The sequence below is a fragment of the Macaca nemestrina genome, chromosome 20, assembly GCF_043159975.1.
Source record: "Macaca nemestrina isolate mMacNem1 chromosome 20, mMacNem.hap1, whole genome shotgun sequence".
In the NCBI taxonomy this organism is placed as follows: domain Eukaryota; kingdom Metazoa; phylum Chordata; class Mammalia; order Primates; family Cercopithecidae; genus Macaca; species Macaca nemestrina.
The window spans coordinates 45,541,508-45,566,614 of record NC_092144.1 but is presented as its reverse complement, the minus strand read 5'-3'; the positions used below and the strand labels follow the sequence as shown (position 1 = coordinate 45,566,614).

At 48.1% G+C, this 25,107-nt stretch overlaps 1 protein-coding gene across 5 annotated transcripts in view; it reads left to right on the top strand.

Annotated features, from left to right (window-relative positions):
- LOC105495473 (zinc finger protein 565) overlaps positions 1 to 25,107 on the top strand; it is a 42,178-nt gene that overhangs the window by 13,025 nt on the left and 4,046 nt on the right. For 2 of the 5 annotated variants that reach the window (XM_011765083.2, XM_011765082.2), the window contains exons 2-4: positions 2,989 to 3,062; positions 14,363 to 14,489; positions 15,191 to 15,286. In XM_011765083.2, the coding sequence (XP_011763385.2) occupies positions 3,054 to 3,062; positions 14,363 to 14,489; positions 15,191 to 15,286 (232 nt within the window). In that variant the 5' untranslated portion in view covers positions 2,989 to 3,053. Of the gene's footprint in view, positions 1 to 756; positions 1,786 to 2,988; positions 3,063 to 14,362; positions 14,490 to 15,190; positions 15,287 to 25,107 lie in introns of those variants that run through there. The other 3 variants (XM_071086458.1, XM_071086457.1, XM_071086456.1) reach the window with 2 other exon arrangements.

The following is a 25,107-nucleotide window of genomic DNA, read 5'->3' as shown; positions in this document are numbered from 1 at the left end:
ACACACCATTCGCTTTCAGTCCAGTGTTTTTGCCATTGCATTTCACTGTGCTCACAATATTCTCTGTCCCTTTTCTGCCTATTAAACCTCCCTGAGATTTCAGAACCCAATTCCTATTCTACATTTTACGGAAAAGTTTTCTTGACACCATCCCCATCGATTAAGTTAGTCTTCCTTAGCTGGGCTCGGTAGCTCACATCTGTAATCCCAGCACTTTTGGAGGCCGAGGTAGGCAGATCACTTGAGCTCAGGAGTTCAAGACCAGCCTGGCCAACATGGCAAAACCATATCTGTACCAAAAATGCAAAAATTAGCCAGGTGTGGTGGTGCATGCCTGTGATCCTAGCTAGTTGGGAGGCTGAGGTGGAAGGATCACTTGAGTCTGGGAGGCAGAGCTTGCAGTGATCCGAGATCGTGCCGCTGCACTCCAGCCTGGGTGACAGAGTGAAACCCCATTTCAAAAAAAAAAAAAAAAAGTATTTCTTTTGACCCACCCCCTATGGGAAGCTTCTTGCACCTCTAATTAGATCAGATTTAATACCCTTGTTAGGCCAGGCACAGTGGCTCATACCCCGCTAATCCCAACACTTTGGGAGGCCAGGGTGGGTGGATCTCTTGAGGCAAGGAGTTCAAGACCAGCCTGGCCAACATGGTGAAACCGTGTCTCTACTAAAAATACAAAAATTCAGCTGGGCATGGTGGCGTGTACCTGCACTCCCAGCTACTCAGGAGGTTGAGGCAGGAGAATCGCTTGAACCTGGGAGGCAGAGGTTGCAGTGAGCTGAGATCGCACCTCTGCACTCCAGCCTGGGCAACAGAGTGAGACCCTGTCTCAAAAGGGAAAAAAAAAAACCCTCCTTAAAACTCTGACTTCTCATTCCTTTGAGACGTAGACCATTCACAGGACTTCAGACTCAGCAACTGCCAGCCTCACAGTCAATGGGGACGTGATGTTCTGCAGAAAAGCAGTAGATGGTCGGAAGGTAGTGAGTTATCTCCATTGATTGTTCACAGTCAGTTATGAATTGAACTCCTTGTTCTCTTCCCCCTCTTCTCACTACTCTGCTTGTCTTTTGTTTTGTTTTATTTTGTTTTTTGTGAGACAGAGTTTTACTTTTGTAGCCCAGACTGGACTGTAATGGTGCGATCTCAGCTCACCACAACCTGTGCCTCTCGGGTTCAAGCAATACTCCTGCCTCAGCCTCCTGAGTAGCTGAGATTACAGGCATGCACCACCACGCCCTGCCAATTTTTTGTACTTTTAGTTGAGATGGGGTTTCTCCATGTTGGTTAGGCAAGTCTCGAACTCCCGACCTCGGGTGATCCACCCACCTTGGCCTCCCAAAGTGCTGGAATTACAGGTGTGAGCCACTGCGCCCGGCTGTCTAGTCTTAAAAAAAAAAAAAAGAATGCAGTAGGGAGGGCTCAGATGAGAAATAAAGAGTGCTGGGCCAAGAGGCTTCTAGAAATTGAGTTCCCATGGAGGGCAGTACTCTGGATGTGTGGATATGCAAACAAGAGGCCTGTATTACTGGGGCTTTCTTGCTTCTGTCTGGTCAGTCGAACTGGGGCTGGAGGCATTGACAAAGCCTATAGTATGCATGGTGTAGTCCCATTTTGGACTTGGAAGGAGGAAGTGGAGCCAGTGAGATGCCCAGGAGGTTTTGCCTGTTGAGCCTGGAGAAGCTAGAAGACTGTTTAGGGATGTCTTTTACTCAAGATTTGGCCTGCATAGATGGTCTGTGTTCCTAGCCTGATGGTACTGTCCTCATCCTTATGCATCAAGTGAGTGTGAGTTGTAATATCCTTGCTGTAATTTGGAGCAGGTGGGAGCCTTCTAGGCCCCATCTAGGGCCAAGTTTAGCATCAACAAGATGGAGAACTGTGTCTGCCGTAATCCCTCCCTTGGTAGTGCCTGGGTTCTGTGTCAGTGCTGCAGTACATCTACTTTGAAACCATCTTTCTGCTTTTAGGTTCCTTACTGTTTAGGAAGAGACTGGGTTTTGTTAACTCTGCAGTTTTGTTTTGTTTTGTATTTTGTTTGTTTGTTTTGAGACCAAGTCTCGCTCTGTCGCCCAGGCTGGAGTGCAGTGGCACAGTCTCCGCTCACTGCAACCTCCACCTTTCAGGTTTGAGCAATTCTCGTGCCTCAGCTTCCCAAGGTGCTAGGATTACAGGCGTGAGCCACCACGCCTGGCCAACTCCGTAGTTCTTTTTTTTTTTCTTTTTTTTTTTTTTGAGACGGAGTGTCGCTCTGTCGCCCAGGCTGGAGTGCAGTGGCCCCATCTCAGCTCACTGCAAGCTCCGCCTCCCGGGTTTACGCCATTCTCCTGCCTCAGCCTCCCTAGTAGCTGGGACTACAGGCGCCCGCCACCTCGCCTGGCTAGTTTTTTGTATTTTTTTTAGTAGAGACGGGGTTTCACCATGTTAGCCAGGATGGTCTCGATCTCCTGACCTCGTGATCCACCCGTCTCGGCCTCCCAAAGTGCTGGGATTACAGGTTTGAGCCACCGCGCCCGGCTCTTTTTTTTTTTTTTTTGAGACGGAGTCTCGCTCTGTCGCCCAGGCTGGAGTGCAGTGGCGCGATCTCGGCTCACTGCAAGCTCTACCTCCCGGGTTCACGCCATTCTCCCGCCTCAGCCTCCGAGTAGCTGGGACTACAGGCGCCCGCCACCACGCCCGGCTAGTTTTTTGTATTTTTAGTAGAGACGGGGTTTCACCATGTTAGCCAGGATGGTCTCGATCTCCTGACCTCGTGATCCACCCGCCTCGGCCTCCTAAAGTGCTGGGATTACAGGCTTGAGCCACCGCGCCTGGCCAACTCCGTAGTTCTTAATGTTAGTTCTTGTGTGGTAGGACATGGAGAGGTGGGAGAAGCAGATCCGAGACATTGGAAGTACAGTTCTTTTAAGCTCATCTATTTGGGAGTGCTGAGGCAAGCTCGGTTTATCAGAGGTTATCCCATCTCCCCCCATTTTGCTTTTTCAGGACTCTGCACTTGTCCAAGAGAAGAATCCAGAGAAATCAGAGCAGGTCAAATAGTTCTAAAAGCCATGGCCCAGGTATGTTGAAATTCCTTCTATCCTTAGAATAATCTGTCTTCACCCCAGATTATATGGACACTGTGTTTTTTATCCTGGAGCTTCCCTGTATCCTTTTCACAGTTCATCCATTCCGGGAGATGAGTGATGGTGCCCAAGTCCCTCGGTGGCCCTCTCCTCTCCAGCATTGTCCACGTGTCTGTAGTCCTCTTAGCAGAGCATAGGCTGGGCGTGGTGGCACATGCCTGTAATCTCAGCACTTTGGGAGGCTGAGGCGGGCGGATCGCTTGAGGCCAGGAGTTCGAGCCCAGCCTGGACAACATGGTGAAACCCCATCTCTACTAAAAATATAAAAATTAGCCAGGCGTGGTACTGCATACCTGTAGTCCCAGCTACTCAGGAGGCTGAGGCAGGAGAATCATTTGAACCTGGGAGATGGAGGTTGTAGGGAGCCAAGATTGCCCCACTGCACTCCACCCTGGGAGACAGAACGAGACTCTGTCTAAATAAAGAAATAAATAATAAATAAATAAATACATGCTCTTAGCAGAGCACCAGTACGGTAGAAATACCTTCTCTTGAGAGAAATATGAGCGTCTCCCTTATCATAACTGTGGTTGAAGGGGGCCAAAGATGAAATAAAATAGTTTCATCTTTTCCATTGTCTTGGGTGGTTTCTTTCTTCTGTGTTTTTGCTTTGTTTCATTTTTTGAGACAGGGTCTCACTCTGTCACCCAGACTGGAGCACAGTGGTGCAATCAAGGCTCACTGCAGCCTCAGCCTCCTGGGCTCAAGCCATCCTCCCACCTCAGCCTCCCAAGTAGCTAGGACCACAGCCACATGCCACCACTCCCAGCTAACTTTTTAAGTTTTTGTAGAGACCAGGTCTCACTGTGTTGCCCAGACTGGTCTCAAACTCTGGGGCTCACGCAATCCTTCCACCTCAGCCTCCTAGTACTGGGATTACAGGCATGAGCCATGGCACCTGGATTCTTTATTCTATTTTTAAATGTTACCCCCTCTTGAAAAAATCACAAGACATTTAATACTGTCAAAAAAAAAAATATATATATATATATATATAGCTGGGCACAGTGGTGGTGGATGCCTATAACCCCAGCTACTTGAGAGGCTGAAGTAGGAGAATCACTTGAACCCAGGAGGCCAAGGTTGTCATAAGCAGAGATCATGCCACTGCACTCCAGCTTGGGCGACACCGTGAGACTCTGTCTCACAAAATATATATATAGGCCGAGTGTGGTTGCTCACACCTGTAATCACAGCACTTTGGGAGGCCAAGGCGGGTGGGTCACAAGGTCAAGAGATCAAGACCATCCTGGTCAACATGGTGAAACTCCGTCTCTACTAAAAATACAGAAATTAGCTGGGTGCAGTGGCAGGTATCTGTAGTCCCAGCTACTCGGGAGGCTGAGGCAAGAGAATCGCTTGAAGCTGTGAGGCGGAGGTTGCAGTGAGCTGAGATTGCACCACTGCACTCCAGCCTGGGCAACAGAGCGAGACTCCGTCTCAAAAAAAAAAAAAAAAAAAAAATTCCAACTTTCTTTTAGTTGACCAATCATTAAAGATATTTACAAAAATGTAAAACAATACCACTAAATTTTTTGATTTTGACAATAGAGTTATGTTTCATAAAATATATGTTATTGATATTAATAGGTAACAGGTTTATTTGTTGTTAAAATATTTTTAAAATTTCTCAGCTGGATGCAGTGTCTGATACCTGTAATCCAGCACTTTGGGAGGCTGAGGCAGACGGATCACCTGAGGTCAGGAGTTCGAGACCAGCCTGACAAACACGATGAAACTGTCTGTACTAAAAATACAAAAATTAGCTGGCCATGGTGGCACATGTCTGTAATTCCAGCTGCTCAGGAGACTGAGGCAGGAGAATCACTTGAACCTGGGAGGCAGAGGTTGCAGTGAGCCAAGATTGTATCACTGCACTCCAGACTGACTGATAGAATGAGACTGTCTCAAAAAAAAAAAAAAAAAAAAAAAAAATTAAATTTCTTTCTTTTAATTTCTAAGGTGGGAAAATGTTGATAGATATAACCAGCATTAAGAAAAGTTCTGGCCGGGCACAGTGGCTTACCCTGTAATTCCAACACTTTGGGAGGCCAAGGTAGGAGGATCACTTGAGGCCAGGAGTTCAAGACCAGCTGGGGCAATGTAGTGAGACCCCATCTCTACAAACAAAAATTTAAATTTAAATTTGAAAACACAAAGTTAGGCATGGTGGCTCACGCCTGTAATCCCAGCACTTTGGGAGGCCAAGGCAGGTGAATTACCTGAGCTCAGGAGTACAAGACCAGCCTGCACAACATGGCAAAAGCCTGTCTCTGCATAAAATATATATATACGAAATTTAGCTGCGTGCAATGGTGTGCCACCTGTAGTCCCAGCTACTCAGGAGGCTCAGGCAGGAGAATTGCTTGAGCCTGGGAGGCAGAGGTTGCAGTGAGCCGAGATCACGCCACTGCGCTGCAGCCTGGGCAACAGAGTTAGACACTGTCTCAAAAAAAAGAGAGAGAGAAAGAGGGAAAGAAATTCATTTAAAAGGGTGTTATGTTTTACCCAACATCAGGGTGTTTGCAGTAGAAGCCCACAGCCTTCTCTCTCCACGTAGACATGGTAGCAGTTGTAGGGATTGGTCTTGGTCTCTGTATGTGGTAACATCTGTTTTGTGAGACCTTTAGGAAGGGGCCGTGATTGGGAACTTTAGTGACGGAACACTCTTCAGTCTTGCAAGGATATGTATGAGAAATGAATAACCGTAAAATGGTCCATTTTAAGGTTGAACATATGTGTTGGTTGTAGGTCACATTTATGTAACCTACAACATATATGGAGGTACACCCTCTATCAGCTTTCTGATTTCAGGAACAAGCAGAAGTGGACAGTGAAGGAATGTGAATATTAGCAAGCATATAATAAATCCTGAAGATTTTACACATCTTGTGTTTTTAATTTTTTTTTTTTTTTTTTTTGAGACGGAGTCTTGCTCTGTCGCCCAGGCGGGAGTGCAGTGGCCGGATCTCAGCTCACTGCAAGCTCCGCCTTCCGGGTTTACGCCATTCTCCTGCCTCAGCCTCCGGAGTAGCTGGGACTACAGGCGCCCGCCACCTCGCCCGGCTAGTTTTTTTTTTGTATTTTTTTTAGTAGAGACGGGGTTTCACCGTGTTAGCCAGGATGGTCTCGATCTCCTGACCTCGTGATCCGCCCGTCTCGGCCTCCCAAAGTGCTGGGATTACAGGCTTGAGCCACTGCGCCCGGCCTAATTTTTTTTTTAATTTTAAATTTTTGTCAGTACATAGTAGGTGTGTGTATTTATGGAGTACATGAGATGTTGTGATACAGGCATGCAGTGTGAAATAAGCATATCATGAAGAATGGGATATCCAACCCCTCAAGCATTTATCCTTTGAGTTACAAACATTCCAATGACACTCTTTGTTTTAAAATATACAATTAGGCCAGGCACGGTGGCTCATACCTGTAATCCCAGCACTTTGGGAGGCCAAGGCAGGCAGATCATTTGAGATCAGGAGTTCAAGACCAGCCTGGCCAACATGAGGAAACCCCATCTCTACTAAAAAATACAAAAATTAGCTGGGTGTGGTGGTGGGTGCCTGTAATCCCAGCTACTCTGGAGACTGAGGCAGGAGAATGACTTGAACCCCACAGCAGAGGTTGCAGTGAGCTAAGATCATGCGACTGCACTCCAGCCTGGGTGACAGCAAAACTCCATCTCAAAAAAAAAAAAAAAAAAAAAGTACAATTAAGTTCTTATTGACTATAGTCAGCCTGTTGTGCCACCCAATAGTAGGTCTTATTCTTTCTATTTTTTGTACCCATTAACCATCCCCACCTCCCCCTCAGCCTCCCTGTGCCCTTCAGTAATCATCCTTCCACTCTCTATGACCATGAGTTGAATTGTTTTGATTTTTAGATCCACAAATAAGTGAGAACATGCAGTTTGTCTCTCTGTGCCTGGCTTATTTCATGTAGCATAATGACCTCCAGTTCCATTCATGTTGCAGATGACCAGATCTCATTCTTTTTGTGGCTGAATAGTACTCTATTGTGTATATGTACCACATTTTCTTTATCCATTCATCTGTTGACAGACACTTGGGTTGATTCCAAATCTTGACTATTGTGGACAGTGCTGCCGCAAACATGGAGTGCAGATATCTCTTCCATATACTGATTTTCTTTTCTTTTCTTTTCTTTTCTTTTTTTTTTTTTTTTTTTTGAGACAGAATTTCGTTCTTGTTGCCCAAGCCGGCAGTGGCACGATCTTGGCTCACTGCAACCTCCACCTCCTGGGTTCAAGCGATTCTCCTGCCTCAGCCTCCCAAGTAGCTGGAATTATAGGCATCCACCACCATGCCTAGCTAATTTTTTGTATTTTTAGTAGAAATGGGGTTTCACCACGTTGGCCAGGCTGGTCTGGAACTCTTGACCTCAGGTTATCTGCCCACCTTGGCCTCCCAAAGTGCTGGGATTACAGGCATGAGCCACCGTGCCTGGACTACTGATTTCCTTTCTTGTATATACCCAGCAGTGGTATTGCTGGACCACAGGGTAGCTCCGTTTTTAGTTTTTTGAGGAACCTCCAAACTGTTCTCCATAGTGATTTACATTCACTAATTTACATTCCCAACAAAGTGTCCAAGGGTTCCCTTCTGTTCACATCCTCACTAGCATTTGTTATTGCCTTTTAGATATAAGCCACTTTAACATACACATCTTATTTAAGCTAAGTGCACGAAAATAGTGGAATCAACGTATCTTACAAGACATAACCTACAATAGTATGCAGCCAATAACAGTCTGTGTCTTTCTGCCTGCCTGCCTGCCCTCCTTTCTAACTTCCTTCTCTCTTCCTTCTTTCATTTTTATGTATTTATTTATATTGTTTTTGAGATGGGGTCTTGCTCTGTCGCCCAGGCTGGAGTGCAGTGGCGCAATCTCAGCACACTGCAACGTCAGCCTCCTGGGTTCAAGCAATTCTCCTACCTCAGCCCCCCAAGTAGCTGGGATTACAGGCACCCGCCACCACGCCCAGCTAATTTTTTGTATTTTTAGTAGAGACGGGATTTCACCATGTTGGCCAGGATGTTCTTGAACTCCTGACCTCAGGTGATTCACCTGCCTCAGCCTCCCAAAGTGCTGGAATTACCACCATGCCCAGTTGGCAGGCTGGTCTTGAACTCCTGGCCTCAAGTGATCAACCCACCTCAGCCTCCCAAAGTGCTGGGATTACAGGTATGAGCCACCACGCCCAGCGTGGACTCGTTGTTGAAAGACATTATTATTTGCCAGGCCCACGTTTGCTGTGTGTTTTGTGTGTTTTGCTATTTCGCTTCCTTACTTTCTTTCTTATTTATTTATTTATTTATTTATTTATTGGATGGAACGAAGTTTTGCTCTTGTTGCCTGCCCAGGCTGGAGCACAATGGCGCGATCTCAGCTCACTGCAACCTCTGCCTCCCGGGTTCAAGCGATTCTCCTGCCTCAGCCTCCTGAGTAGCTGGAATTACAGGCGCCCGCCACCACACCCAGCTAGTTTTTGTATATTTAGTAGAGACTGGGTTTCGCCATGTTAACCAGGCTGGTCTTGAACTTCTGACCTCAGGTGATCCACCCGCCTCGGCCTCCCAAAGTGCTGGGATTACAGGCATGGGCCATCACGCCCAGCCTATTTCGCTTATTTATGGGACCCCACTTAGCTCTTTTCTGCTCATTCCCAGGCCATGGAAGATAGAAGTGTCCTGCTGTCTGCAGACAGTTTTATCTGTAGCCACAGGAGTGCTCAAGAGTATATGAACCGTTAGTCATATAACTGTGCTTATTATGCTTCCTTCGTGGCACAGGCCTGCAGCTCTAGATTCTGTCATGCTTCATTACCTCCTTCCTCCAGTGCCCTTCTTCATCTCCTCGTAAATGTCCTTGGCCGGGTATAGTGGCTCAGGCCTGTAATCCCAGTGCTTTGGGAGGCTGAGGCGGGAGGATCACTTCAGACCAGAGGTTTGAGACCAGCCTGGGTAACATAGTGAGATTCTGTCTCTACAAAAAAAAAATATTAAAAATCAAAATTAGGCTGGGTGCAGTGGCTGAGCCTGTCATCCCAACACTTTGGGAGGCCAAGGTGGGCGCATCACGAGGTCAGGACCAGTCTAACCAACATGGTGAAACCCCGTCTCTACTAAAAATACAAAAAAATTAGCCGGGCACAGTGGCGGGCACCTGTAGTCCCAGCTACTCAGGAGGCTGAGGCAGGAGAATGGCGTGAACCCGGGAGGCGGAGCTTGCAGTGAACTGAGATCGCACCACTGCACTCCAGCCTGGGCAAACAGGGTAAGACTCCATCTCAAAAAAAAAAATTCTTCTTCATCTCCTCAATATATTTACTGGATGAGTCAGCTTGTCAAAACCTGACCCTACTAATCAATTTTAACCTCATTTAAAATGGGACAGGTGGGCTGGGCATGGTGGCTCACGCCTGTAATCCCAGCACTTTGGGAGACCAAGGTGGGCAGATCATGAGGTCAGGAGGTTGAGACCAGCCTGGCCAACATGATAAAGCTCCGTCTCTACTAAAAATACAAAAAATTAGCCGTGCATGGTGGCATGCGCCTGTAGTCCCAGCTCTTCGGGAGACTGAGGCAGGAGAATTGCTTGAACCTGGGAGGCGGGGGTTGCAGTAAGCCAAGATTGCACCACTGCACTCCAGCCCGGGCGACAGAGTGAGACTCTGTCTCAAGAAAAAAAAAAAAAAAAAAAAGGGACAGGAGGCTGAGCACAGTGGCTCATACCTGTAATCCCAACACTGTGGGAGAACGAGAGGGTTAGATCACTTGAGGTCAGGAGTTCACAACCAGCCTGGCCAACATGGTGAAACCCCATCTCTATTAAAACTACAAAAATTAGGGGCCGGGCATGGTGGCTCACGCCTGCAATCCCAACACCTTGGGAGGCCGAGGCAGGTAGATCACCTGAGGTCAGGTGTTCAAAACCAGCCTGGCCAACATGGTGAAACCCCGTCTCTACTAAAGATACAAAAATTAGCCAGGAGTGGTGGCATGCGCCTGTAATCCCAGTTACTCTGGAGGCTGAGGCAGGAGAATCACTTGAACCCGGGAGGTGGAGGTTGCGGTGAGCCGAGATTGTGCCACTGCACTCCAGCCTGGGCGACAGAGTGAGACTATGTCTCAAAAAATAAGAAATAAGGCCGGGCGCGGTGGCTCAAGCCTGTAATCCCAGCACTTTGGGAGGCCGAGATGGGCGGATCACGAGGTCAGGAGATCGAGACCATCCTGGCTAACACGGTGAAACCCCGTCTCTACTAAGAAATACAAAAAATAGCCGGGCGAGGTGGCGGGCGCCTGTAGTCCCAGCTACTCGGGAGGCTGAGGCCGGAGAATGGCATGAACTCAGGAGGCGGAGCTTGCAGTGAGCTGAGATCTGGCCACTGCACTCCAGCCTGGGCGACAGAGCGAGACTCCGTCTCAAAAAAAAAAAAAAAAAAAAAGAAATAAAAAAATTTGCCAGGCGTGGTGGCATGCACCTGTAATCCCAGCTACTTGGGAGGCTGAGGCAGGAGAATCACTTGAACCTGGAAGGCGGAGGTTGTAGTGAGCCGAAATCATGCCACTGCACTCTGGCCTGGGCAACAGGGAGAGACTGCATCTCAGAAACCAAACAAAAAAACAAAACAAAGCATAACAAAAACAACAACAAAAAAATGGTAAAAGACAGGCACTGTGGCTCGACTTTTAATCCCAGCGCTTTGGAAGGCCAAGGTGGGAGGATTGCTTGAGCCCAGAAGTTTGAGACCAGCCTGGACAATATAGCAAGACCTCACCTCTACAAAAAATAATTTTTAACAAAAATAGCTTAGTATGGTGACATGTGCCTGTAGTCCCAGTCACTTGGGAGGCTGAGGTGGGAGGATTGCTTGAGCTCAGGAATTTGAGGCAACAGTGAGCCATGATTGCACCACTGCACTCCAGCCTGGGTGACAGAGCAAGATTCTGTGTCTTAAAAAAATTGGAGGCCGGGCGCGGTGGCTCAAGCCTGTAATCCCAGCACTTTGGGAGGCCGAGACGGGCGGATCACGAGGTCAGGATATCGAGACCATCCTGGCTAACACAGTGAAACCCCGTCTCTACTAAAAATACAAAAACTTAGCCGGGCGAGGTGGCAGGCGCCTGTAGTCCCAGCTACTCGGGAGGCTGAGGCAGGAGAATGGCATAAACCCGGGAGGCGGAGCTTGCAGTGAGCTGAGATCCGGCCACTGCACTCCAGCCTGGGTGACAGAGCGAGACTCCGTCTCAAAAAAAAAAAAAAAAATTGGAGGCCGGGCGCGGTGGCTCAAGCCTGTAATCCCAGCACTTTGGGAGGCCGAGACAGGCGGATCACGAGGTCAGGAGATCGAGACCATCCTGGCTAACACGGTGAAACCCCGTCTCTACTAAAAATTACAAAAAACTAGCCGGGTGAGGTGGCGGGTGCCTGTAGTCCCAGCTACTCGGGAGGCTGAGGCAGGAGAATGGCGTGAACCCGGGAGGCGGAGCTTGCAGTGAGCCGAGATCTGGCCACTGCACTCCAGCCTGGGTGACAGAGCAAGACTCCGTCTCAAAAAAAAAAAAAAAAAAAAAAAAATTGGGCCAGGCACAGTGGCCCACACCTATAATCCCAGCACTTTGGTAGGTCAAGGTGGGTGGATCACTTGAGTCCAGGAATTCAAGACCAGCCTGGACAACATAGTGAGACCCCATCTCTACAAAAAATAAAAAATTAGCTGGGTATGGTGGTGCACACCTTTAGTGCCAGCTACTTGGGAGGCTGAGGCAGGGGGATAGCTTGAGTTGGGAGGTCAAGGCTCCCGTGAGCTACGATTGCGCCACCACACTCCAACCTGGGTGACAGAGTGAGACCCTGTCTCAAATAATAAATAAAGGCATGTCCAGTCATTATGTGCCTCCTAATGGGATGCTACAGGAAGTACACACCACCATCCCTGATATATTAATGCCCTTCCCTCGAAAATGGAAGTCAGACCCCCAGATCTAACTGCTGTTTCACAGGGAATATGGAAATTAAGCACCTGTGAAACTACATCACGAAGATGCAATCCGTCAAATCCAGAAGGTGGGAACTCTACTAATTCAAATGTTTCTTTCTTTTTTTTTTTTTGAGATGGAGTTTCGCTCTTGTTGCCCAGGCTGGAGTGCAGTGTCGTGATCTCGGCTCACTGAAGCCTCTGCCTCCCAGGTTCAAGCAATTCTCCTGCCTCAGCCTCCTGAGTAGCTGGGATTACAGGCATACACCACCACACCCAGCTAATTTTGTATTTTTAGTAGAGATGGGGTTTCTCCATGTTGGTGAGGCTGGTCTCAAACTCCCAACCTCAGGTGATCCGTCCACCTCGGAGAAACCCCGTCTCTACTAAAAATACACAAAAATTAGCTGAATGTGGTGGTGGGTGCCTGTAATCCCAGCTACTTGGGAGGCTGAGGCAGGAGAATCACTTGAACCCGGGAGTTGGAGGTTGCGGTGACCCGAGATCGTGCCTTTGCACTCCAGCCTGGGCAACAACAGTGAAACTCTGTCTCAAAAAAAAAAAAAAAATCACTTTTGGTAAGCACTGAATTTGTTAATTTAGAAAAATCACTGCTGGGCACAGTGGCTCATGCCTGTAATCCCAGCACTTTGGGAGGCCCAGGTGGAAGGATCACTTGAGCCCAGGAACTGAAGACCAGCCTGGGCAACATAGTGAGACCCTCCTCTCTACAAGTAATATAAAGATTAGCTGGGCATGGTTGTGCACACACACTGTGGTGCTAGCTACTTGGGAGGCTGAGATGGGAGGATTGTTTGAGCTGAGGTCGAGGCTGCAGTGAACCATGAACACACCACTGTACTCCAGCCTGGGTGACTGAGCAAGACCATGTCTCAGAAAAAAAAAAAAAAATTCGAGGCCAGGTGCACTGGCTCATGCTTATAATCCCAACACTTTGGGAGGCCAGGATCACTTGAGGGCAGATCACTTGAGGCCAGGAGTTTGAGACCAGCCTGGCCAACATGGAAGAACCTTGTCTCTACTAAAAATACAAAAAACATTTGCTGGGCGCGGTAGCGGGTGCCTATAACCCCAGCTACTTGGGAGGCTAAGGCAGGAGAATTGCTTGAACCTGGGAGGCAGAGGTTGCAGTGAGCCATTGTACTCCATTCCACTACACTGCACTCCACACACCACTGCACTCCAGCCTGAGCAACAGAGTGAGACTCGGTCTCAAAAAAAAAAAAAAAGAGGCCGGATGCGGCCTCACGCCTGTAATCCCAGCACTTTGGGAGGCCGAGGCGGGTGGATCACCTGAGGTCAGGAGTTCGAGACCAGCCTGACCAACATGGAGAAACCCTGTCTCTACTAAAAATACAAAATTAGCCAGATGTGGTGGTGCATGCCTGTAATCCCAGCTACTTGGGAGGCTGAGGCAGGAGAATCGCTTGAACTCAGGACGCAGAGGTTGTGGTGAGCTGAGATCGCGCCATTGCACTCTAGCCTGGGCAACAAGAGTGAAACTCCATCTCAAAAAAAAAAAAATTGAGAACATTGGGGCAATTAGAACTTAATCTGTTGATTGGGAAATTATTGATACATTAATTAAGTATGATAATGATATTCTGAGTATTATGTGTTTTTCTTTTTTTTTTTTTTTTGAGATGGAGTCTTGCTCTGTTGCCCAGACTGGAGTGCAGTGGCACCATCTCGGCTCATTGCAAACTCCACCTCCCGAGTTCATGCCATTCTCCTGCCTCAGCCTCCCGAGTAGCTGGGACTACAGGTGCCCACCACCATGCCTGGCTAATTTTTTGTATTTTTCGTAGAGATGAGGTCTCACCGTGTTAGCCAGGATGGCCTTGATCTCCTGACCTCGTGATCCGCCCGCCTCAGCTTCCCAAAGTGCTGGGATTACAGGCGTGAGCCACCGCGCCCGGCTATTATATGTTTTTCTAAGAGAAGTCAATAATCTGTTGGATACTAAAGTATCTGTGGGTGAAGTATTATGATGTGTGGCATGTGAGATTTGCCTCACAGTACATGGGGAGTAAAAGATAGAAGGGAAGAGATGAAACAGGGTGCACCTTGTTAGCTGTTGAAGCAGACTGATGCATATAGGGGGTCATTACTGTATACTTTTGTACTTTTGTGCATTCTGAAAATTTTCATAATAAAAAGTGGAAAAACATTTCTTAATATACCCAAATGTGTGGGTTTATTGTTTCAGGGACTGGTGACATTCAGGGACGTGGCTATAGAGTTCTCTCTGGAAGAATGGAAGTGCCTGGAACCTGCTCAGAGGGACTTGTACAGGGAGGTGACTCTGGAGAACTTTGGTCACTTGGCCTCACTAGGTAAGGAGATTGTATCGCACAGGCCAGACGGAAAGCAAGGCACTGGGGACTACAACCATGGGGTGCTGTTTCCATCTCTGCCTAAATGGGTGAGGAGAGGAAACTGTCACGGGAGATGCTACAAACTACAGCCATGGAGAGGGGACCAGCCAGCAATTGCTGTAGCTACTTCCAGAGCTCCTGGGTTAAAGGAGGGAGAGAGAGGGGTAAGAAATGCCCAGTGCTCGCTCTCCTCCTGTCCGCTGATCTCCAGCTGATGCTTTTTGTCTGCCAAAGCCAATGAGAACCCAGAGGGCATGGGTAATGCAGTTCTTACAGTGAGCTGTTGGGATCCCAGAGCCGGGCACAGAACAAGGCCAGGAGCATCAAGGAATAGATTGGAGGGGAAGGAGGAGTTCATGGAGAGTGGTCACCACACATCTACTCCACATAATTCAGGACTACCCTTCTGGAATTTCTGGTTTCTTCATTGTGAATTTCTAGGGTAACTTACAACTTTCTGACTGAATTTCTGGTGACTGAAAAATTGTTTTGTCCTTTGTGGAATTGGAAACAAGTCATTCCACTGGACACCTAGGTCTTCCCATCCTTCAGACAACCTTCCGCCTGCCTTGTGATTGCGTCTTTTCCATGGTGACCAGGGAACTGGGTTTGGATTTTGGAGCAGTCTCATCACACCCCGTTTCTTTTCCTGTAAACAGGACTCTCCATTTCTAAGCCTGATGTCGTCTCCTTATTGGAGCAAGGGAAAGAGCCCTGGATGATTGCAAATGATGTGACAGGACCATGGTGCCCAGGTGAGCGAGGGCTGGTTTCGACAGGGGGAGGTCCCTGGGTGCGTCGACTGACAGGAGCAACTTGAGTTACTGTGGGAAGTTGCCTCAAAGCCCTACTGTGGAAGAAAGGCCTGAAATGTGAAGATGTGGCGAGTAAAGACCTTATTAGCATCAGCTCCCAAGAGAACCTTGGCCTACTCCCATTAATTCATCTCTCTTCTCTGTTCTCTCACATTTTCCTTCCTTTTTAAAAAGAGATGTACCTATTTCTTCCCCAGTGGCCACCTTTTTACCTGTACTTTGTATCCTTTTTTTTAGAGGCAGAATCTCACTCTGTCATCCATGCTGGAGTGCAGTGGCATGATCACAGCTCACTGCAGCCTCCATCTCCTGGGCTTAAGCGATCCTCCCACTTTGGGAGGCCAAAGTGAGATTACAGGTGTGAGCCACAGTACCCAGCCAGATCCTTTTTTCTACAAGTATCTTCATCCCTTAGAAAACTTATTTTCTTGACCAGGCATGGTGGCTCATGCATGTAATCCCAGCACTTTGGGAGGCTGAGGTGGGTGTATCACCTGAGGTCAGGAGTTCAAGACCACCCTGGCCAACATGGTAAAATCCCGTCTCTACTAAAAGTACAAAAATTAGCTGGGCATGGTGGCGGGTGCCTGTAATTCCAGCTACTTGGGAGGCTGAGGCAGGAGAATCTCTTGAACCCGGGAGGCAGAGGTTGCAGTGAGCTGAGATTACGCCATTGCATTCCAGCCAGAGTGACAAAAGTGAAACTCTATCTCCAAAAACAAACCAAAAAAACATTTTCTTGGCTGGACACGGTGGCCCACACCTGTAATCTCAGCACTTTGGGAGGCCGAGGTGGGCAGATCACTTGAAGCCAGGAGTTCAAGACCAGCCTGGCCAACATGGTGAAACCCCATCTCTCCTAAAAATACAGAAATTAGCCGGGCATGGTGGCCAGTGCCTGTAACCCCAGCTACTCAGGAGGCTAAGGCAGGAGAATTGCTTGAACCCAGGAGACAGAGGTTGCAGTGAGCCGAGATTGTGCCACTGCACTCCAGCCTCTGCAACAGTAATTCAGCCATTCATTTATTCTCTTAACTTTTGAGCGGTAGGGTTGTGTAGTGGTTGAGGGCACAGACACTGGAGTCAGACTGCCTGAGTTCAAATCCTGGCTCTGCCACTTAGTAGCTCTGTGAGTTTGCATAAATTACTTAAATTCTCTGTGCTTCAGTTTCCTCCTTGGCAAATGGTATAAAAATATTGCCGTTAGGCTGGACGTGGTACCTCACCCCTGTAATCCCAGCACTTTGGGAGGCCAAGGTGGGCGGATCACTGGAGGTCGGGAGTTCAAGACCAGTTTGGCCAACATGGTAAAACTCCTTTTATATTTTGTAAAAATACAAAAATAAGCTGTGCATGGTGGCACACATCTGTGATCCCAGCTACTCTGGAGGCTGAGGCATGAGAATCGCTTGAATCTGGGAGGAGGAGGTTGCAGTGAGCCGAGATCACACCATTACACTCCAGCCTGTACAACAGAGGGAGACTCTGTCTCAAAAAAAAAAAAAAAAAAAAGAGTTGCTGTTATATGAAATATAGTGTGAAAGTGCCCAGAAAGGCAATTGTGATGACTACATAAATGTTAGTGAGTATTCTCGATTGGCACTTGGTGGACAGTATTGGAATCTGTGAATCCTGAATCACCAGTGACCCTTTCCTAACTTCTCCGCTATTGTTGTCTTTTTAATTTTTTTATTTTTACTTTTTTTGAGACGGAGTCTCGCTCTGTCACCCAGGCTGAAGTGCAGTGGCCGGATCTCGGCTCGTAAGCTCCGCCTCCTGGGTTCACGCCATTCTCCTGCCTCAGCCTCCTGAGTAGCTGGGACTACAGGCGCCCGCCACCTCGCCCGGCTAGTTTTTTTTTTTTTTTTTTTTTTTTTTTTTTTTTTTTTTTTTGAGACGGAGTCTCGCTCTGTCGCCCAGGCTGGAGTGCAGTGGCGCGATCTCGGCTCACTGCAAGCTCCGCCTCCCGGGTTCACGCCATTCTCCTGCCTCAGCCTCCCGAGTAGCTGGGACTACAGGCGCCCACAACCGCGCCCGGCTAATTTTTTGTATTTTTAGTAGAGACGGGGTTTCACCGTGGTCTCGATCTCCTGACCTTGTGATCCGCCCGCCTCGGCCTCCCAAAGTGCTGGGATTACAGGCGTGAGCCACCGCGCCCGGCCCGGCTAGTTTTTTGTATTTTTTAGTAGAGACGGGGTTTCACTGTGTTAGCCAGGATGGTCTCAATCTCCTTACCTTGTGATCTGCCCACCTCGGCCTCCCAAAGTGCTGGGATTACAGGTGTGAGCCCCATGCCCAGCCTGTTGTTGTCATTTTTATTTTTCATCTGGGATCATTTTCTCTCTATCTAAAGAAGACTCTTAAAGTTTCCCTCAGTTTTTGGCCACACGAAAAGACTGGTTTTGTTTTTTTTTTTTTCTTTAAAAATGACATTTATCAGCCTGAACAGCATAGCAAGACCCCTTCTCCTTTTTTTTTTTTTTTTTTTTTTTTTTTGAGACAGAGTCTCGCTCTGTCGCCCAGGCTGGAGTGCAGTAGCGCGATCTCGGCTCACTGCAAGCACCGCCTCCCGGGTTCACGCCATTCTCCTGCCTCAGCCTCCCGAGTAGCTGGGACTACAGGCGCCCGCCACAGCACCCGGCTAATTTTTTGTATTTTTAGTAGAGACGGGGTTTCACTGTGTCAGCCAGGATGGTCTCGATCTCCTGACCTCATGATCCGCCTGCCTCGGCCTCCCAAAGTGCTGGGATTACAGGCGTGAGCCACCGCGCCCGGCTACAAGACCCCTTCTCTACAAAAAATAAAAAAATTAGCCAGGCAAGGTGGCACACACCTGTAGTCCCAGCTAATCAAGAGGCTGAGGCAGGAGAATCACTAGAGCCTGGGAGATCAAGGCTGCGGTGAGCTATGATCGTGCCACTGCGCTCCAGCCTGGGTGACAGAGCAACACTCCATTTCAAAATAAATAAATAAATAAAAATTTTTTGTTGTTTTTTTCTGAGACGGTATCTCACTCTGTCACCCACGCTGGAGTGCAGTGGTGCGATCTCAGCTCACTGCAGCCTCTGCCTCCCGGGTTCAAGTAATTCTCCTGTCTCAGCCTCCTGAGTAGCTAGGATTACAGGTGCACACTACCACGCCTGGCTAATTTTTGTATATTCGGTAGATATGGGGTTTCACTATGTTGGCCAGGCTGGTCTGAAACTCCTGAGCTCGAGTGACCTGCCCACCTCAGCCTCCCAAAGTGCTGGGATTACAGGCATGAGCCACCACACCCAGCCAGCTGATCCTCTTAATGAGTAGTTTTTTGTAAATTGTCTCTCACTTCGTGTTTGTCTAATGTTTTCTCACAGTGAGATTCTGCATTTTAGCAAGAATATCACAGAAGTGATGTTGTGTTCTTCTCTGTGTATCACATATCAAACATCAACATGCCATATTACTGGTGCTGTTCATTTTGATCACTTGGTAAGATAGGTGCTGTTCGCACTTTGGGAGGCCAAGGCGGGTGGATCACAAGGTCAGGAGTTCGAGACCAGCCTGGCCAATATGGTGAAACCCTGTCTCCACTAAAAATACAAAAATTAGCTGGGTGTGGTGGCGGGTGCCTGTAGTCCCAGCTACTCGGGAGTCTGAGGCAGGAGAATCGCTTGAACCCGGGAAGCAGAGGTTGCAGTGAGCCGAGATTGCGCCACTGTACTCCAGCTTGGGCAACAGAGTGAGACTCCGTCTCAGAAAAAAAAAAAGATAGATGCTGTTCACTTTGATCACTTGGTAAATAGGGCCTCTCTTGTTTCTCACCTGTAAAGTTTCCATTTGTAATTGATAAATATCTTATGGCGAAATACTTCCACACTAGGCAAATGTGCTGCTTTTCCTCCTTCCACCCCCTGATTTTGGCATCCATCACTAGACCTTGTCTGCACCAGCTATTACTCTGTCACTTGCCTAATGTTGATTTTCTGTGTCCCTTATATCTTCACCATTTATTAATTGGAATTCTTTGGTAAGGAAGAGCTGTCCCTAGCCCTCTCCTATTCACTTATTTTTGTTTTGTTTTGTTTTTATTTTTGTTTTTGAGATGGAGTCTTGCTCTGTCGCCAGGCTGGAGTGCAGTGGTGCGACCTCTGCTCACTGCAAGCTCTGCCTCCCGGGTTCACGCCGTTCTCCTGCCTCAGCCTCCCGAGTAGCTATGACTACAGGCTCCCGCCACCACACCTGGCTAATTTTTTGTATATTTAGTAGAGACGGGGTTTTACCATGTTAGCCAGGATGGTCTTGATCTCCTGACCTTGTGATCCACCCACCTCAGCCTCCCAAAGTGCTGGGAGTACAGGCGTGAGCCACTTTTCCTGGCCTCCCATTCATTTATTCATTCAATGATTTCTTTATATCGCGATGAGTTCATGGGTATTTATTTTATTCTATGGGCTATAGTCACTACTTTCATGGTTTATTTCCTTGCTCCAATTGTTCAGGCTTTGGCCCTTGAGAACTCCTTAAGCTTGGCTCCTGGGTTCTCTCAACACGCCCTCATTCTCTTTTGTGTACTTCCATGTTTTCTGGTACCACAGCATGTTCCATGGTTATTTCAGATTTTTCTTGCCTCAGCCCTTAAATCAGCCAGTTCTCAAAAGAGTGCTGGCTCCTTTTATTGAAAAATGGTCCGGGAGGCAGAGGTTGCAGAGAGCTGAGATCGCCCCACTGCACTCCAGCCTGGGCAACAAGAACGAGACTCCATCTCAGGAAAAAAAAAAAAAAAGAAAAATGGTAGGAAATCGTATCTTTGAAGTTTTTCTAAGCAAAGCAAGACCTTAAGATCTTTACCATCATTTACTTCCCTGTGCCCTAGACCAGGGGTTGGCAAACTGCAATCTGTGGGTCAAATAAATGCAGTCCATAACCAGTTTTTCATACAGCCCTAGAGCCAAGAACAGTTTTGGTATTTTTTTTTTTTTTTTTTTGAGATGGAGTCTCGCTCTGTCGCCCAGGCTGAAGTGCAGTGGCCGGATCTCGGCTCACTGCAAGCTCCACCTCCCAGGTTCACGCCATTCTCCTGCCTCAGCCTCCCAAGTGGGACTACAGGCGCCCGCCACCTCGCCCGGCTAGTTTTTTGTATTTTTTTTTTTTTTTTTTTTTTGAGACGGAGTCTTGCTCTGTCACCCAGGCTGGAGTGCAGTGGCCGGATCTCAGCTCACTGCAAGCTCCGCCTCCTGGGTTTACGCCATTCTTCTGCCTCAGCCTCCCGAGTAGCTGGGACTACAGGCGCCCGCCACCTCGCCCGGCTATTTTTTTTGTATTTTTTAGTAGACACGGGGTTTCACCGTGTTAGCCGGGATCGTCTCTCGATCTCCTGACCTCGTGATCCGCCCGTCTCGGCCTCCCAAAGTGCTGGGATTACAGGCTTGAGCCACCGCGCCCGGCCGTTTTTTGTATTTTTTTTTTTTTTTTTTTTTGAGACGGAGTCTCGCTCTGTCGCCCAGGCTGGAGTGCAGTGGCCGGATCTCAGCTCACTGCAAGCTCCGCCTCCTGGGTTCACGCCATTCTCCTGCCTCAGCCTCCCGAGTAGCTGGGACTACAGGCGCCCGCCACCTCGCCCGGCTAGTTTTTTTTGTATTTTTTTTAGTAGAGACGGGGTTTCACCATGTTAGCCAGGATGGTCTCGATCTCCTGACCTCGTGATCCGCCCGTCTCGGCCTCCCAAAGTGCTGGGATTACAGGCTTGAGCCACCGCGCCCGGCCCCGTTTTTTGTATTTTTTAGTAGAGACGGGGTTTCACCATGTTAGCCAGGATGGTCTCGATCTCCTGACCTTGTGATCCACCCATCTCGGCCTCCCAAAATGCTGGGATTACAGGCTTGAGCCACCGGGCCTCGGCCTCAGTTTTGGTATTTTGAAAGTGTTTTAAAAAAAAGAATATGCTATAGAGACTTTATGTATTCCACAAACCCTAAAACATTTACCATCGGGCCCTTCACAGAAAAAGTTTGCTTTTATGGTTTTTTTTTGAGACAGAGCCTCACTCTGTCGCCCACGCTGAAGTGCAGTGGCACGATCTCAGCTCATTGCAACCTCAGCCTCCCAGGTTCAAGTAATTTTCCAGTGTCAGCTTCCCAAGTTCCCAAGTAGTTGGGACTACAGGAGTGTGCCACCACACCCAGCTAATTTTTGTATTTTCAGTAGAGACAGGATTTCGCCAAGTTGGCCGGGCTGGTCTCAAACTCCTGACCTCAAGTGATCCACCCACCTAGGCCTCCCAAAGCTCCCAAAGTGCTGGAATTACAGGCATGAGTCACTGCACCTGGCCTTCCCACTTTCACTTCTAAGGACCCTTGTGAATACATTGTGTCCACCCAGATAAACCAGGATAATCTCGCCATCTCATGGTGGTCAACTGATTAGCTTTTTTTTTTTTTTTTTTTTTTTTGAGATGGAGTTTCGTCTTTGTTGCCCAAGCTGGAGTGCAATGGTGAGATCTCTGCTCACCACAACCTCCACCTCCCGGGTTCAAGTGATTCTCCTGCCTCAGCCTCCTGAGTAGCTGGGATTACAGGCACCCACCACCACACCCAGCTAATTTTGTATTGTTGGTAGAGACGGGGTTTCTCCGTGTTGGTCAGACTGGTTTTGAACTCCTGACCTCAGGTGATCCACCCTCCTCGGCCACACAAAGTGCTGAGATTACAGGCATGAGCCACTGAGCCCTGCCCTAGTTAGTAATCTGAATTCGAACTCCCCTTGCTGTGTGACATACCACTCATAGGTTCCAGGAATAAAGACACAGACATCTTTGAGTGCCGTTATCCCACCTACCACATTCTGTGTGTGTTTTTTTGAGCAAAGTTAATTGAATATGCATAAATTAACAATGTATGGATGGGTGCAGTGGCACACGCCTGTAATCCCAGCACTTTGGGAGACCGATAGGCGGATTACTTGAGGTCAAGAGTTCGAGACCAGTCTGGCCAACATGGCAAAACCCCATCTCTACTAAAAATACAAAAATTAGCCAGGTGTGGTGGCAGGCACCTGTAATCCCAGCTACTCAGGGAGCTGAGACAAGAGAATCGCTTGAACCTGGGAGGCGGAGGTTGCAAGGAACAAGATCAATCGCGTGTCTTTACTCTAGCCTTGGTAACAGAACGAGATTCCATCTCAAAAACAAAACAAAACAAAACAAAAACAAGTTTATGCGTATGACTCTACTGTAATTCCATATTAAAATATTAAGCCTGCCAGGCGCGGTGGCTCAAGCCTGTAATCCCAGCACTTTGGGAGGGCGAGATGGGCAGATCACGAGGTCAGGAGATGGAGACCATCCTGGCTAACACGGTGAAACCCGTCTCTACTAAAAAATACAAAAGAAAAACTAGCCGGGCGAGGTGGCGGGCGCCTGTAGTCCCAGCTACTCAGGAGGCTGAGGCAGGAGAATGGCGTGAACCCGGGAGGCGGAACTTGCAGTGAGCCGAGATCCGGCCACTGCACTCCAGCCTGGGCGACAGAGCAAGACTCCGTCTCAAAAAATAAATAAATAAAAATAAAATATTAAGCCTATTGCTGTTGATTCCACAAAAGTGTTCTTGTCTTTCACAGAATATTTGCTTGTTGTGTTTTCTAATTCCTTGCAGTTCTGAAAGAATAACAATCTTTTATTAATTAGATTTTTAAAAATTGGGATAAAATATACGTTACATAAGGGGCCGGGCGTGGTGGCTCATGCCTGTAATCCCAGCACTCTGGGAGGCCAAGGTGGGCAGATCGCCTGAGGTCAGGAGTTCCAGGCCAGCCTGGCCAACATGGTGAAACCCCGTCTCTACTAAAAATACAAAAATTACCCAGGCGTGGTGGTAGGCACCTGTAGTCCCAGCTACTCGGGAGGCTGAGGCAGGATAAGCGCTTGAACCCGGGAGGCGGAGGTTGCAGTCAGCTGAGATCACACCACTGCACTCCAGCCTGGGCGACAGAGTAAGACTCTGTCTCAAAAAAAAAAAAAAAAAAAAAAAAGAGAGAGAGTGTGTGAGTTTTCATCTGAGACCTTAAGGATGAGAAAAGCAGCAAAAAGCCCAGGACAGGATTCTTGAGAGATGGAAGAACCTGATGAGAGATCTGAGATGGAAAAGGCCTAGATGTATTTTACATGCTCATAGATGGCTGGTGGTTTTGTAGACCGGGAGGAAAGGGGAGAATATTCAATGTGAAGAGGACCTGCTCTTGCTGAGACAGAGTGGTGACAGAAACAAGCAGGGACCTGCTTTGCCAAGAGCCCTGAGAGCCATGGCAGTGAGTTTGTAATTTTTTTTGTTTGTTTGTTTGAGACAGAGTTTTGCTCTGTCGCCCATGCTGGAGTGCAGTGGTGCAGTCTCAGCTCACCACAACTTCTGCCTCCCGGATTCAAGTGATTCTCCTGCCTCAGCCTCCCAAGTGTTGGGATTACAGGCATGTGCCACCACGGCCGGCTAATTTTGTATTTTTAGTAGAGACGGTGTTTCTCCATATTGGTCAGGCTGATCTCGAACACCTGACCTCAGGTGATCCACCCACCTCGGTCTCCCAAAGTGCTGTGATTACAGACGTGAGCTACCGCACCCAGCTTCTTCTTTTTTTTTTTTTTTTTTTCTGAGATGGACTCTTACTCTGTCCCCCAGGCTGGCATGAAGTGGTGCCATCTTGGCTCACTGCAACCTCTGCCTCTTAGGTTCAAGTGATTCTTGTGTCTCGGTCTCCCAAGTAGCTGGGATTATAGGCACCTGCCACCATGCCTGCTAATTTTTGTATTTTTTAGTAGAGAAGGGTTTCTCCATGTTGTCCGGGCTGGTCTTGAACTCCTGACCTCAAGCGATCCACTTGCCTTGGACTCCCAAAGTGCTGGGATTAAGGCATGAGCCACTTTGCCTGGCCTTTGGAATTAATTCTAAATGCACCGAAATGGGAAGGCAGTGAAATGTTTAAGCAGAGATTTTCATTTTGATTGACATCAATTTTATGTGGAAATATAGATTTCCACATAAGTGTTGAAAATATAGATGCCTTATTTACATGAAATGTCCAGAACAGGCAAATTTATAGAGACAAAATTAGTAGCTTTCTGCCAGTAATGGTTGCCAGGGACTGGAGGGAATAGGGAATGGGGAGCGACTGCTTAATGGGCAGGGGTTTCTATTTGGAGTGATACAAATGTTCTCCGCCAGGGGAGGTGGCTCACACCTGTAATCTCAGCACTTTGGGAGGCCAGGGCGGGTAGATTGTTTGAGGTCAGGAGTTCGAGACCAGCCCGGCCAATATGGTGAAAGCCCATCTCTACTAAAAATACAAAAATTAGCCGGGAGTGGTGGCGCATGCCTGTAATCCCAGCTACTCAGGAGGCTGAGGCAGGAGAATCACTTGAACCCAAGAGGCGGAGGTTGCAGTAAGCCAAGATTGTACCAATGCACTCCAGCCTGGGAGACAGAGCAAGACTCTGTCTCAAAACAGATAACAAATTGAGAACCCCTGGCTTAATCTGTCTTCTTGCTCCCTTCTGGCACCGTGTGAGCTCTTCACATAGTGTGCTTTCATGTACTTTTTTGAAATTGTATAATATTTGAGATGTATATAAGCCATTCACTTTCTATGGTTGTTATTATTTTTTTTTCTGAGACGGAGTCTTGCTCTGTCACCCAGGTTGGAGTGCAGTGGCGTGATCTTGGCTCAACCTGTGCCTCCCGGGTTCAAGCGATTCTCCTGCCTTAGCCTCCCCAGTAGCTGGGACTACAGGCGCCCAC